The sequence below is a fragment of the Hylobates moloch genome, unplaced genomic scaffold (assembly GCF_009828535.3).
Source record: "Hylobates moloch isolate HMO894 unplaced genomic scaffold, HMol_V3 SCAFFOLD_4, whole genome shotgun sequence".
NCBI lineage: Eukaryota > Metazoa > Chordata > Mammalia > Primates > Hylobatidae > Hylobates > Hylobates moloch.
In genome coordinates this window covers 161,495,299-161,509,968 of record NW_026652279.1, presented here as the reverse complement: position 1 = coordinate 161,509,968, position 14,670 = coordinate 161,495,299, and the positions used below count along the sequence as shown (strand labels likewise).

The 14,670-nt window shown below is 44.6% G+C and overlaps 1 protein-coding gene across 6 annotated transcripts in view; it reads left to right on the top strand.

The window, feature by feature from the left end:
* Positions 1-14,670, top strand: part of TMTC4 (transmembrane O-mannosyltransferase targeting cadherins 4) — a 69,425-nt gene that overhangs the window by 10,018 nt on the left and 44,737 nt on the right. For all 6 annotated transcript variants that reach the window (XM_032151230.2, XM_032151227.2, XM_058438037.1 and 3 more), the window contains 3 exons: positions 558-673; positions 1,713-1,929; positions 8,409-8,496. In XM_032151230.2, coding sequence (XP_032007121.1) covers positions 558-673; positions 1,713-1,929; positions 8,409-8,496 — 421 coding nt within the window. The remainder of the gene's footprint in view (positions 1-557; positions 674-1,712; positions 1,930-8,408; positions 8,497-14,670) is intronic.

Sequence of the window (14,670 nt, the reverse complement as noted above, 5' to 3'; positions counted from 1 at the left end):
TACAGCCAGCAAACCCAGATGTGGCCCAGTCCTCATGGAGCCCAGTCTAGTGGCACAGACAAATAGTCACGTGACTGTAAGTCTCCAGGGTGCCACGCATTGCTTGACAGGGTGAGATGCCCAGAGGCCCACGGAAGAGGGATGGGATCAGCTCAGGAAGGGCAGAGCCGGGCAGCTGGGAGATGAATGGCGGGAGGAGTTGAGCCGTGAAGAGTTGAGGGTGACTGTCCAGGGGTGACCCGCACATGCAGAGCCTCTGGGTTGGGAGCTGGCAGAAGCACAGCGCCAGAGCCATGGGCCTGCAGAGTTCGGGGGAAGCCAGGGTCTGCAACAGCCCCTTCAGCATATCAGCTATGTCCCAGGAGGGTGAAAGCTGATTGGTGTTTGAAGCCTGGTGGGGTGAGCCCATGTGTATTTTGAGATATCAACATAGAGAACACGTTGGGCACAGCAGCCCTGCTAGGAGGCCTGACTGTATCCCGGGTGAGAGATCGAGGAGCTTGGCTTAGGGCTGATGGGAGACCCTTGTCCAGAATATCCCCTTTGTGACTCTGCAGGACCTCCAAGCAGAAACGCCCCTTGGGGACCTGTGGCACCATGACTTCTGGGGCAGTAGACTGAGCAGCAACACCAGCCACAAGTCCTACCGGCCTCTCACCGTCCTGACTTTCAGGTAAGCCTTGACGTCGAAGGGCCTGGGAAGATCACTCCCAGCTTGTGTGTGACATTGGATACAGGTGTGTGTCACCAGGTTCTCAGCATTCAGGAGTCCAGTCAGTGGCTCCAGGTGGGGTCTGAGCTGCTCATATACATGGGTCTCTAGGTGCAGAGAAGGCCAGCGTGGCCCCTGTGAAGGATGGCATGCACATTGGTAGTGTTTCATATTTTTCTCAGTTCTTGGAGGTTTGACCCTTTGCTGGTTAACACCAATGGAATAATATGAGTGAAAGCAACATGGGGCCTCTGATGAAACTAATTTTTTTCACTACGGAAATAAACAAGGTATAAATCTTCCTACTGTTACCAAGTCAATATGCAAAAGCAATATGCTGCTTAAAAACAATCCCCCCTCCATTAATCAGGGAGCCACTTGCACTGAATAGATGCATTCACCTCACAAAGGTTCTCGTCCATACCTGCTTCTCGGGTGCATTTAAACACTTGTGTGTAGACGTCCCACAGGAGCATGGGAATGGTGAATTGAAACCACCAGCAGCTGAGAAGCAGTCAGAATAGGAATCCCTGCCAGCGGAGGGTGTTTCGTTGGGGGAAGGCTGGTGGGCATACTGATAAGGAGCCCTTTTTTGGAGGATAAGCGAGTTATAAGGCTATCTTAAATCCAGGTCCCTAGGGGGTAACCATGAGTAGTGTTTGGAATATTATATCTTCTTGGAATGCAGCCTTGCCCCTTCTGCACTTAAAACATCGTCTAGCTTTCCTTTTGATTTTCCTCTGCAAGTTGCTTCAGTGCCACTCCCCTTGGACCCATCTGTTTCATCCCTTTTTCCCTGTAGTTAATTACATTCCCACCTTTTCCACAACCTTCTTAGCTCAGCAGGCATTATTTATCTCGATGCTATTTTTATAAGCTGGCACAAAGTCTTCCGCTTCTCCTTTTAATGTTTCCACACACAAGCCTTCTCCTCCAGACCATTGCCATTTCTTGCCGCATGCTGCTGCGCGTGTACCCTGAACACCCTGTGTTTCTGCAGGATTAACTACTACCTCTCGGGAGGCTTCCACCCCGTGGGCTTTCACGTGGTCAACATCCTCCTGCACAGTGGCATCTCTGTCCTCATGGTGGACGTCTTCTCGGTTCTGTTTGGCGGCCTGCAGTATACCAGTAAAGGCCGGAGGCTGCACCTCGCCCCCAGGGCGTCCCTGCTGGCCGCGCTGCTGTTTGCTGTCCATCCTGTGCACACCGAGTGTGTAAGTGTCGTCTGCCCGAGGCATCTGTATGCACGTGAGAAGCGATATGACACCCCCATGTCACCTGGTTTCCTAAAACAGGCTCCCTTTATGTACCCATCTTGGTTCCAGAGCTGGAGAAAGTCTACTCCATAATATACTCTAGAAATAGAAAGGACACTACATAAATACCCTGCCAGACATTTGAAACAATTCTGTCTGGGGCAGAGACATCTCTCTTGTGAAAAAAAAAATGCAGAGCACCATATTGGTGGAGACTGTGTAATAAGGTATGGTATGATCTCTGGTGATACTGTTTAGCTTCTAGGATAACACCAGCTGTGAAGGCACGGATGTTAAATATTGCCGGACTTGGGGTCTGAAGTTCAGAGGCTAAGAACTGTTCTTCAGTGGAGGGTCTGATGCAGTGTTTCTGTGTTCGCTGACAGCTTTATGATTTATAAAATCCTTTCTTAGACTTAACATGATTGTTATGAAAACGCTGCGACATCAGCTGGGCTAGTACAACAGTTTCCACTTTAGGAATGAGGGAACGGCCTGGTAGGATAAAAATTTATCCAGGGTGAGGAGCAAGTGGGTGTCGGGCAGGACTTGAATTCTGGGCTTCCCAGGCCTCCACTGAGGAGATGCTGACGTACTTGGTATTGAACCGGAAAGCGGTGCCGGCACCCTGCTGGGGAGCTGCTCATGAAGTCTCTCCACCCTCCTCCACCTCACCCTGATCACCTGGGGGAGAGGATCACACAGGGTGAGGTGGAGGAGGGTGGAGAGACTTCACAAGCAGCTCCCCAGCCGGGTGCAGGCATCGCTTTCCAGTTCAACACCAAGTACATCAGCATCTCCTCAGTGGAGGCCTGGAGGCTGCGTCTCCATCCCATCAAGCTGCCTCTGTGTATTTGGAATAGGCTGTGCTGGGATTTCACTAGACATTTGTGAAGTTTTCAGGAACCGCCCCCTGCACCACCATGTGGACCCTTTGAAAATGCAAAAGGCAGCATGTTTGCTGAGGGACAAGATTTGACTCGAGTCATTCATTGTGTGAGCACGAAGTGCCTAAAATAATCACATACACTTTATTACTTCTCTCACAGTAGACTTCTCATTTCATAGGGATTGAAATCTTTGCATTTAACCAATTGCATGTTGCTTCTTGAAGTTTCAAGATGCTGAGCAGAAGTCCTGTTTTTAGCATCTGACTTTATTAAATTGTCTATTCTTCAGTATCAAGAGTGTTGTGGAGTTGTTATCACACCCTCCTGATATCTTTTTAAATCTTTATTTTTTACCTCAGCAAATTCAGAGAACGTTAAGGGCTGGATAGGCTGGGGACTGCTGTGTAAAAATTTAGTTATAAGCTCTTTATACATAACTGTGACTGAATTAGACTTTGTTTCAATCTGAGTTCTCTCTGGGACCCAGATATAGTGCAGCCATTGATCCTGAATAAGGGACTGGAAGAGAGGGATTCACTGGAGAAGTACCGATTCTGTCTTCCTTCTCGTCTAATTTAGCATGATCTTAAAAGCAAAATGAAATACTTGAATTATTAGCCAAGGAAAGTTTTCCAAAATTCTCATTTTAAATATTCAAAAGTTGATTTGTAAAAAGGTTTCAAGTGCCAACAAGTATAACTGAATGTGCTTACACACGTACACACTCACACACACACATTCTCTCTCACATACACTCACACTCCAGGTAAATGCAACCTGGGAACATAGTAATCTTGGAAGTCCACATTCCAGATGGTTAAAAGGAAACTGAGGCAGACTAGCTCTAGGAGAAAAGGGAGCATTTGAAAAACCTCTTTATCTCTTTCCCTCCCCACCATGACATCCATTCAAACTCAGATTTCAAGAAATACTTGTGGATAATTAAGAGTTAGCATTGTAAGACAGATATTTTGTATGTTTACCTTTCAGCGTTTCCGCAGATAGTATTCAGTTTCCTTGTGTCTGCATTCCCCTGTTATCTCCTACCTCCTGCAGTTAAAAATTCTGGCTTTAGGCCGGGCACAGTGGCTCACACCCATAATCCCAGCACTTTGGGAGGCCGAAGCAAGTGGACCACTTGAGGTCAGGAGTTCCAAACCAGCCTAGCCAACATGGCGAAACCCTGTCTCCACCAAAAATACAAAAATGAGCCGGGCATGGTGGTACCCACCTGTAGTCCCAGCTACTCGGGAGGGTGAGACAGCAGAATCACTTGAACCCAGGAGGCAGAAGCTGCAGTGAACGAAGACCATGCCACTGCACTCCAGCCTGGGCGACAGAGCAAGACTCTGTCTAAAAAAAGAAAAATTCCAGCTTTAAAAGCATGCAAAGAGTGGAACACCCAAGGAAACGGGTGGCAGGCGAGTTCCTCCCAGGTGTTGGCCAACACCAAGGAGCCAGCCCCACTTTCTGGCTGGCTGGGCCAGCAGCCTGAATGATGGCCTTAGGCACAGCAGCCCCAGCCACATTCATCCTTGTGGGGTGAGGACAATGGGGATTTGGTTAGTAAACTGCCTCAGTTTACCCCATTTGTCTCAGTGTACATTTATTAAGAGATAGTAATAGCAGTATAGGCCCCTGCAGTTTTTAGTGACATGAATTTCTTTTTTTTTTTTCTTTTCTTTTTTTTTTTTTTGACACACAGTCTCACTCTGTCACCCAGGCTGGAGTACGGTGGCGCAGTCTTAGCTCACTGCAACCCCCACCTCCCAGGTTCAAGTGATTCTCCTACCTCTGCCTCCCGAGTAGCTAGGACTACAGGCGTGCACCACCACACCCGGTTAATTTTTGTATTTTTAATAGAGATGGGGTTTCACCATGATGGACAGGCTGGTGTCGAACTCTTGGCCCCAAGTGATCCACCTGCCTCAGCCTCCCAAAGTGCTGGGATTACAGGTGTGAGCCACTGCACCTGGCCTAACATGAATTTCTTTATATTAACATTTATATTAATATGTGTTAGGTCTTTACCACTCTCCAGCATTTCACACTGAAAATGATTTTCCCCACTGCAAATAAGCACCTGAATTTTCCAATCTTCTAGGGTGATCAGCCATCTAGTGTGCCTGAGATTGAGAGGGTTCTGGGACGGAGGACTTTCCATTTTAAAGCAACAACAGCCAGGCAAATGGGGATGACTTGGGCACCCCACAGTCTTGGCCTCTCCTGGCCTCTGCTTGGTGATGCTGTAATTGCAATCGGTGTTTTGTGCTCCTCAACTCCTGGGAATGTCTCTCTTTTTCTAATGAGCCACCGCACATTGCTCCAAGTGGTTTGTAGACACCCAAAGCCTCTGACAGGCCAGTCCCCACTGCAGGGAGGAGAGCCTGGGAGGGCCACACAGCCCCTGGTCTGCTGGTGGCTCTTCAGCTCTGTGTGGCCATTAGCAGGAGGACCCCAGCGCTTCCCTGAGGACAGAAGTGGCTTGTGTGGGCTTTCCTTTTTGTTTTCCTCAAAGTGTTGGGGAAGATTTCACTTTGGCTGAATTCCAACATCAAAGAGAGAAGCTCGGGCCCCCTTAAGAGTTATGCCCATAGCCAGGTGTGGTGGTGTGCGCCTGGAGTCCCAGCTACTTGGGAAGCTGAGGCAGGAGGACCACTCAAGCCCAGGAGTTTGAGGCTGCAGTGAGCTATGATCACGCCAGTGCACTCCAGCCTGGAGAACAGAGTGAGACCCTGTTTCTAGAAGTAAAAAATTAAACAAAATGTTTAAAAAGAATTCTGTCTATCTAATGAACCCAGACTTTAATCCAGAAGGAATCGGGAGGGGAAACTTTCCCCATCGCCCTAATTTCTTTTCATGGCCCCCATGCAAATTGTACCTACTGGGGAAACAATGGTGCCGCCTGCTTTGTGGATTCAGAGGGATTGCAGTGATTTCTCCAGAAAACTCTGAGTGTTTCACAGTATTTGTGAGAAAAAAAATAGCCTTTATAGAAAAGTTTGCCTAAAAATACATATTATGCAAATATCAGAAAAGGAAAAGAAAATGTTTTCTTGCTTATGTACATTCTCAAACAGTGATTGGATACAGTACCTCCTTGGGTAGTTTTTTAACATTCTTTTAGTGAAATCTCTCTTAATTACTATCCCAAAAAAAATCATTGTAAATACTAAATGCTCTCTTGCTTTAAAACACTTCCCATACTTTAAAAATTTTGTTTTTCTTTATGTCAGGGAACATAATGTACATTGCTTAAAGTCGTGGGATGGTCTTCAACAATTAGCAGAAAGAAACATTTCTGTAAAAATAAGCTTTTGATGTTTAAATTTCATTTTTGGTGATTCTTCAAATCTACCCTAGCCACCCCGATACCAAGTGGTTTAGGCAGCCTGGCCCTCCTGGGCCCTAGCCCTAGTATTTTTCCAAAACACTTCCTTCCCCCTCACTCACCTCACTTCCCCTTGGTCTCTGACACCTGCTCCCCCTGTTTCCTGTGACCCTGTTCTCTGTGGTCCCCTTCGGACAGGCTTGTATGGATTGGCGTTTATTGCTTTCTCTTCTCTAAAGGGTTGGGATTCCAGTCCATCCTGAGGTGCTGTAGATAGTCACAGCTCTGAGACGCTCCTGTCTCCTCTCATGTCCTCCTGGCGTGAGGACCACAGAGCCAGGATGCACCAGCTGCCTCCTCACTCACCCGGGGCTGCGGAGATGATACCTGAGCTTCTGCGTCCTTTGTCCTTTGCCTTTCTGCTACTCCTGTTCATAGACACGCCCTATAGGACCCACCGGGGAACTCACAGTGAGCTGCACCCACCCTGTACCAGGCTCTGTTCTGTGTGGCTGCATCTCTGACTATTTTACTGTGTCCCTGATGGAGTGAGTTTCCAGCCCTGAGTATTCCAGAGCGCTCATTGCATATTCATTTCATTCATAAAGCAATCGGATTGTTCCCCTCCAGCATACTGGCATACTTGTTCCAGATCTGTTAAGCCTTTGTTTTGTCCCTGGCTTCCTTCTCGGTAGTGTTTGTGTGTGTGTGTGGTGTTCGTTGGGTGGATTTATCAGCTTATTCAATTTTCCCAGCCATCACCTGACACCACGGGCTGCCACGTACCCACCATTAGGAGGTCACAGTTGCAGTGATGAATGGTCCTCGGCATTTCATGTATAACCGGTGTAGGGGAATCTGCTCCTAAAAGACCTTCTGTTTTAGCTATTGACTGCACATGAACTTGAGAATCATATGTAAATATAGTAATTTCATAGTCAGTGTATATTTTCTTATCTTGATTTATAAAAGAGTCCTTTATTCTACAGCTCATTTATCACATCCGCATCCTCTGGGAAGGGATTAACCTACCAGCCTTCAAAGTGATACCTGGACAATCACAGCAGAAGCTTTGGTTCATATCACATTCAGGTGCCAGTTAGTAAAGAATCCCACCTAAACTAGTCCAGTACCCCTGGGGGGTATTCTGTGTCTTTCATCACTGTACAACATTGGGAGAACAATTACCGGAATAATCAGCCTGAAGAAAGAAACACATAGTTGATATTGCTTCATTCTCACTGAGGAAAGGAAGGGTAGAGTCACCATGTGGAAAATGTGGGAAATAAATGGCAGAAATTATATTCTGTTCTCATCCTAGTTGTTAATCACTCTTGAAGTATTCGGCTTTCCAGGTTAACCCACTTAATCAGTTTGGTCTGAAGGGAAGAAAAAAGAGCAGAGGCAGCTTTGAAGGATTACTCCTGTGTCTTTTTCTATCAGCAGGATGGCTTTTCACACTTCTCTCACACCCTTCTGTCCTTCATGTTTCCAATCACATTTTATTTTTTAAATATCATGCCCTTTGAGCTGATAACATTTTCCAATTGAAAACCCACTCTGTGACCTCAGAAGACTAAGTCTTTGGAGCTGTTGGGTATCGTGTGTTAAAGAACATAGCTTTTACAGCACGTGCATATCGCCGTCTGTCCAGCAGAATAGCTAGCAGCAGGTTCAAACCAATCCAGTGTTCTCTTGAAGCAGTTAAGTCAAGTCCTACACCCAAAAGGGAGGAGAGAACCGATTGTAAGATAACACCAAGTGCTATTGCACAGCTACATTGTGTATTTATTTTAATAGGTGGCAGAGTCAAGGAAGTTTCTTGTATATGTCTAAAGAATTTGGTTTTGGCTAGACACAGTGGCTCACACCTGTAATCCCAGCACTTTGAGAAGCAGAGGTGGGTGGATCGCTTGAGCCCAGGAGTTCAAGACCAGCCTGGGCAACATGGTGAAACCCCGTCTCTACAAAAAAATACAAACGTTAACCAGCTGTGGTGGTGTGCACCTGTGCTCGCAGCTACTCGGAGGCTGAGATGGGAGATTGCTTGAGCCCAGGGGGGTTGAGGCTACAGTGAGCCAAGATCACACTGCTGTACTCCAGCCTGGGTGGCAGAGTGAGACCCTGTCGCAAAAAAAAAAAGTTATGTCTCCTAAGTTTAGGATTTCCTTAAATGTGTTTTATGTAATTCTTTGTTTTCTTCCCCCTCTTTTAAGGTTGCTGGTGTTGTCGGCCGTGCAGACCTCCTGTGTGCCCTGTTCTTCTTGTTATCTTTCCTTGGCTACTGTAAAGCATTTAGAGAAAGTAAGCATTCCATTTGCCTTCTTAATTTTCCACCTTCTTCATGTTTTTGTCCTGTTGAGCAGTGTCTTAACACATGGGAAAGAATCCGTCTATGTGAGTGTGTCACTCTGAGGGGATGTGGGCCAGAGGATGCATAAACTCTCTTTAGATATGTATGTCTATTTGTGCCATTGCTTTTTCATAATGCAAAGCTCTGACACTGGTGTTCACATTGTGGCCTATCCTATTAGGTATTGAGACCAAGAGCAGAAGCAGCAGCAGGATTGAGTTTTGCTATTTTATTTCCTGCAAAATTATAGGATTGCAAACGATTCCAGGACAGGCTGTCCTGTTTTTTCTAGGTGTTTATTGCCCAGCTATCCTTTCATAGCTTCCAAAGGTGGCTTGGAAAGAGCCAGGGAGATTTTTCATACACTGTCACTCCTTCATCCCATCCTGTCCAGACTGAACCCAGGCTCAGGCCCTATCTTGGAGCACCTGCGACTGCCCTAAGGCTCAGCAGAAAGGTGACCCCAGTGGCCCTAGCCTCTGCCAGTGCCCACTCAGGGCATGGTTACACCCAACCACGCCCACCCCCTTTTATTATTATTACCTTATCATGCCTGGATAAAACCACCACTTCTTCCCATCACACATCGGTTTTCTGATACATTAGAGATTTTGGGGACAGCTGAGCAGAACACCTTCAAGTATTGAGAATAGTGGTGGTAACTTTTCTTCCTGTAACTTAGCAATAATGCACTTCAGTCTCTTCCTGGGGTAGGGGTCTCCCCACCTATGATGATTATAAATCTCCCAAGAGACACACAGCCACCAGAGACCTGGCGAGGTTGCATTGGCCGGCCCCATAATGAATTCAGCACCATCGTGTGACTCTTCATGAGACAGTGAATCAGTAACGGGACTGGGAGGGAGGGGTCCCTTCACTACCTCACTGTTAACGTTCACTACAGATAATGGTTCTTCCTTTTCAGAAGTTGGCAATTAAATCTGAATTTACCGATACAGATAACAGTTTATCAGAAATCATATTTTTCCTGAAGAAAATGTAAAATTAGGAGTTGTGAGCCCGGTGCGGTGGCTCACGCCTGTAATCCCAGCACTTTGGGAGGCCGAGGTGAGCAGATCACTTGAGGTCAGGAGTTCAAGACCAGCATAGCCAACATAGTGAAACACCCCATCTCTACTAAAAGTACAAAAATTAGCCAGGGGTGGTGGCGTGTGCCTGTAGTCCCAGCTACTCTGGAGGCTGAGGCAGGAGAATCGATTGAACCCGGGAGGCGGAGGTTGCAGTGAGCCAAGATTGTGCCACTGCACTCCAGCCTGGGTGACAGAGTGAGACTCCGTCTCAAAAAAGGAAAAATAGGGGTTGTGGCTTTTCTCAAAGACAGCTCTAAAGTTTCTGAAAGTGCCATTTTATTTATTTTAACATAATTTTAACATATCCTCCCCTAAAGTCACTACTCCCTGTTCTGAATGGATTTCAAAGACATCAGAGTGATTTTTGAGGAAAGTACTAAACCTTGATAGATTTAACGTGTGGGGGGTCATCATTTAGGAGATATGATAGAACCTGTCACTACTTCTAAAGATTGCTCTTGTGAAATAATGAAAAAGATATTATGATGCTAAACACTCTTCCATCAAGTGAACAGATATACATGTATTGGCCTCCTTTAATGGTGTATTCTCACAGAAAAGTGAAAAGGCTAGACATTTTATATTCTTTTTCTGGAAACTTTTACTAACGTTTTCTCTGTTTTAATTCACAAATTTTTATATTAATATATATTACATATATATTTTTGATACATTTGTAAATTATAAAATTATTTCCAAATATCCATACAAAAGATACTTTTTTAACAAAGCTTTTGGCAAGAAACCAACACCAAAGTTAAAGGTACTTAAATATGTGATGGCTGTTCCATTAGTTAACACTTTGACTCATGAGAAATAGGCAAAGTATATTTCAATACTGGCATAAATATATTGACTGTAAGTACCAATGTGACCTTTCTTTTCTGACAGGTAACATTCTTTTAGCATTTATAATGTTAATTTTAAAATTGGAAAGGAATTATGAAGCCTTTAATGTGACGTTTGTAGATGTTTTTGAGAATGTTAACCTGGGCATTTTTGCATTTGCAAACCGATAGCAGTGGTAGATGTGGGTTCCATAGAAACCTTTTTAAGATGACTAGATTTTGACTTGGTTGAAGTTACTTGGGGCAGTTAAAAGACAGATGGGTGGACTGGGAAGCCTTTGAAGAATGCTTTCTGTTGACCTCTTGTCTACAAGCTGCCCCGTCTTCGTGGGATCTGTTCTCTTGTTCACATGAACCCTCTTGAGGAAAAGGAAAGCGTTAATTTAAAGGGAGCCGATGGAGTCACCTCCAGAGTGGTCTGTGGGCCTTTGCAGGCACCAGCAGCTTCTTTGGTCTTTGGAAAATACAAAACTACAGTAGTTTGCATCTTATGCTTATCCAGGCTTTGGTGTCTTGACCCTGAAACTGATTGTTGGTCATGCATTTTGTGTCCTTCCTGTCCCCTCATGGTGTCCACATGCCCTGGCAGGCTTCGAGTTACAGATCATCACAGTTTTTCTCGGCAGTGTAAAGTGGAGGGTTTAAAACACCCATCCTCGAGCTGCAGTTCCCATCATTTGGAATTGGCTTTCACTGCTATTCTCCATTCCCACTCATCGCTTCCAGATTTCCGACAGAATGATTGGATTCTGCCTCAATTCCATCACAGGCCTGGAGGTGCCGAGCCACGTGGATTCTTGAGAGAGGGCCTTAGACACACTGTGACCAGCTTACTTGGGGGAGTCCCCTGTGTCCCACATGTGAACAGGTCTCTGACCCCTCCCCAACAAGGTGCTGTGCCCTGACACCCACCCTCTGTCACTTCAGGACCTCAGGACTGGATGCCTATCCCCATCCACCTCGTTCCCTGGCCTGGCGACATCAGAACAGCCCCTCACGCGGCCAGCCTGTCTCTCCCCTCCTCCTCACAACTCCCAAAATTCCCTTCGTCTGAGCAACCCCAGAACCCAGAACCGGGGCTAATGAAATCTGCTGGAGCCTCTCCTAGTCTCTTAGCAGAGGCACTGTTTTTAGCAACTTTTCTGTTTCTGATTTTCCATACTCCTTTTTAAACATGCTAAGAATAGAATGTGCTTCTTTGTTGATAGATTACAACCCTTTGGAATAATCCTTGAACATCATGTTAATGATCAGTTCAGTTCGTAGGGTGCTTAAGAGTCTTTTTTAGGAGGAGAAAACTTTCTGCAAATTAATAATACCTTTACAGAGAAGAAGCAGTAAGAGCCCCATATGCAAAAATAATTATGGTTAAGGTGTTCATAAAAGGCCGTGGTTTCTGATTCTGTTCTAAAATAGTATAAAGGCTTATTGATTTTAGTCATTCATTCCATCACCAATAGTTAATCAAACTTTAAGGGCGTTTCTTGTACTAGGTCCAGTTTCCGGTGCTGGGGATACAAAGACTAGAACAACAAAGTTCATGCTCGCTTACTGTAACTCCAGTATATTTTGATTAAAATAACACTTCCATGATTCAGAATGCCTACAGAGCAGTATATTCTGGTTCTCCTTCCTTTCCTGTTGACTTTTTCCTTCCTGTACCCCTCATAGCAGGCGCTCAGTAAGGATCCTTTCTTTTCATGCTGTGTTTATGCAGAATGGGAGGCCATGGCCTTTGTTCTACTAATTTCCTTCATCTTCTATTAAATTTCCTTCAGTACAACAAAACAGAGCTCTTGATCCTAATGAAAATTCAGGTGCTTATATATTTTCATTTGGATCAAGAGCTCTGTTCGTTTGGAGTTTGAGATATCTTAAACAGTCACATGTTTATTTATTTGTTTATTTTGAGACCAAGTCTCACTCTGTTGCCCAGGCTGGAGTGCAGTGGTACAATCTCAGCTCACTGCAACCTCTGCCTCCCAGGTTCAAGTGATTCTCTTGCCTCAGCCTCCCAAGTAGCTGGGACTACAGTCACCCGCCACCATACCCCGCCAATTTTTGTGTTTTTAGTAGAGACAGAGTTTCGCCACATTGGCCAGGCTGGTCTTGAACTCCTGACCTCAAGTGATCCGCCCACCTCAGCCTCCCAAAGTGCTGGGATTACAGGCTGAGCCACCGTGCCCAGCACTGGTTTTTTTGTTTTGTTTTTTGTTTTTGTTGTTGTTGTTATTGTTGTTTGAGACGGAGTTTTGCTCTTGTCACCCAGGCTGGAATGCAGTGGCACGATCTTGGCTCACTGCAACCTCTGCCTCCCAGGTTCAAGCGATTCTTCTGTCTCAGCCTCCAGCCATGTTTTTATTTTACCCTATCTAGTCAGTACAAATTGTACAAAAAGCCAAGTGGTAAACACATGTATTTATTGTCATTGCAGTGGTGATTTCTTGTTCCAAGTGCCCATGTCTATAAATGTTCGGCAGATAATAAAAACTAACTCTTTTGTGGTAGACAAGTCATTATTTATTGAGATACAAATAATAATGCTATTTAATGTTTAAATTTCGGGTTTAAAGTAACGCCGTCTTTGTACTTTTGGGATCTGAACATAAATTCAAAGAAAGGCCTAAAATGAGAGGAACAAATTTAATATTATAAGGGAACAAAAAATTAAGTACTCTGAAATTAATGATTCAACTAGTTAATAAGTTCTTTCAGAGAATACTTTTTTTGGTAACATCATTAACTTTTTTTATGGATGGGATGTCTTTATTATAAAGCTCTGGACGATCTTTAACTGCTTGAGTTTATTCACAAGCAATCCTGTCCTAACCTCTGGAATCCTAGTATTTTCAGAAAATGAAAAATGTACTCACATAACATTTCTGGGGCTCTGCCTTCTTTTTTTTTTTTTTGGTGAATAAATAGAATGTCTAGCAAGATCTTTGCAACAGAATTTTTTAAAAGTAGATGTCCTTATAAAGGAAACATACATTTTCTTTAAAAAAAAAACAAAAAACAACAACAAAAAACACTAAGTGAGATGAAATCAATGGCACGCTGGGTATTACTTCTGAATGCCCAAAACAAAAAGTGTTATTCTTACAATGAGGCATCTTGTATTTACATCTCTCTTAAAGCCTGGTATTTCAGATTGGAAACAGATCATCTCTGCACATTAAACTGGCTAGAATAGCCAAAACAATTTTGTTTCTAAACTAATACCTTAAAATACTTGTCTCATGGGAGTTAAGACCAAAAGAAGAAATTTAGTCTCATTTATAGTGGAGAGAAGAGAGTCTTTTCCAGAGGGGGATGGCTTTTTTATATACCTAGAACAACCATTTTAAGTTCTAAATTCTTATTCATAATATCAAAGGCAGGATCTCAAATCTCCATTGTTCTTAAGCTGTATAGCTGCCCTTAAGCTGTATAGCTGCCCTTAAGCTGTATAGTTCTATAGCTGTATAGTTCACTTTAAGCTATATAGTTCAGGCACAAAATGGGATAACTCTTACTCTTGGGATATCATTGCCTCATATTTTCATTCTGATTAAAGACACCTGTTTTTCTTTGACTTAGAATCACACTGCTTATAAAATAGGGCAGTTGGCTAACTCATGTCCGATAGGACACTTGGTTTTCAATTTGGGGCCATTGCTGACTGCATTCTGACAGTGGGAGTCATGCATATTGTCTTTTCCCCGTTTCTTTGGTTGCTTCATTGCTTGATTTTCCCCCAAATGGACCCGTGTTTTAGAGCAGCAAGCCTGACTTCTTTCATTCTGTGCGTAGAAGCACGACTTGGTCGTTCCAGCTTTTGGAACGCGAATCTGATGCTCATTGTGTTGCTCTGGCAGAGAGAGAGTCGCGGCCACCTGTCGGGGTGGCGTGGTTCCCACACACAACATGACGTGCCAGTTTCGAGCGGCGGAGATGCCAGGCATAGAGTGGTGAAGAGGGGTAACTTGTATAATGTGATGCTTTTTCTGAAAGGAGATCTTCCCACTGGAAAGGAGTGCCAAATCCGAGGCACATGCTTCATTAAATGGATCACATCTGCTGGCACTTGTGGGTGTTAGCACTGACAAGTGTCTTTCTGTCATTGCATTTTTTTCCCTGTGCTCCCTTCACTCCATTAGCCTTTGCCTCCATTTACCTAAGTGAGTGAATTCTCTTAGATGCTAGA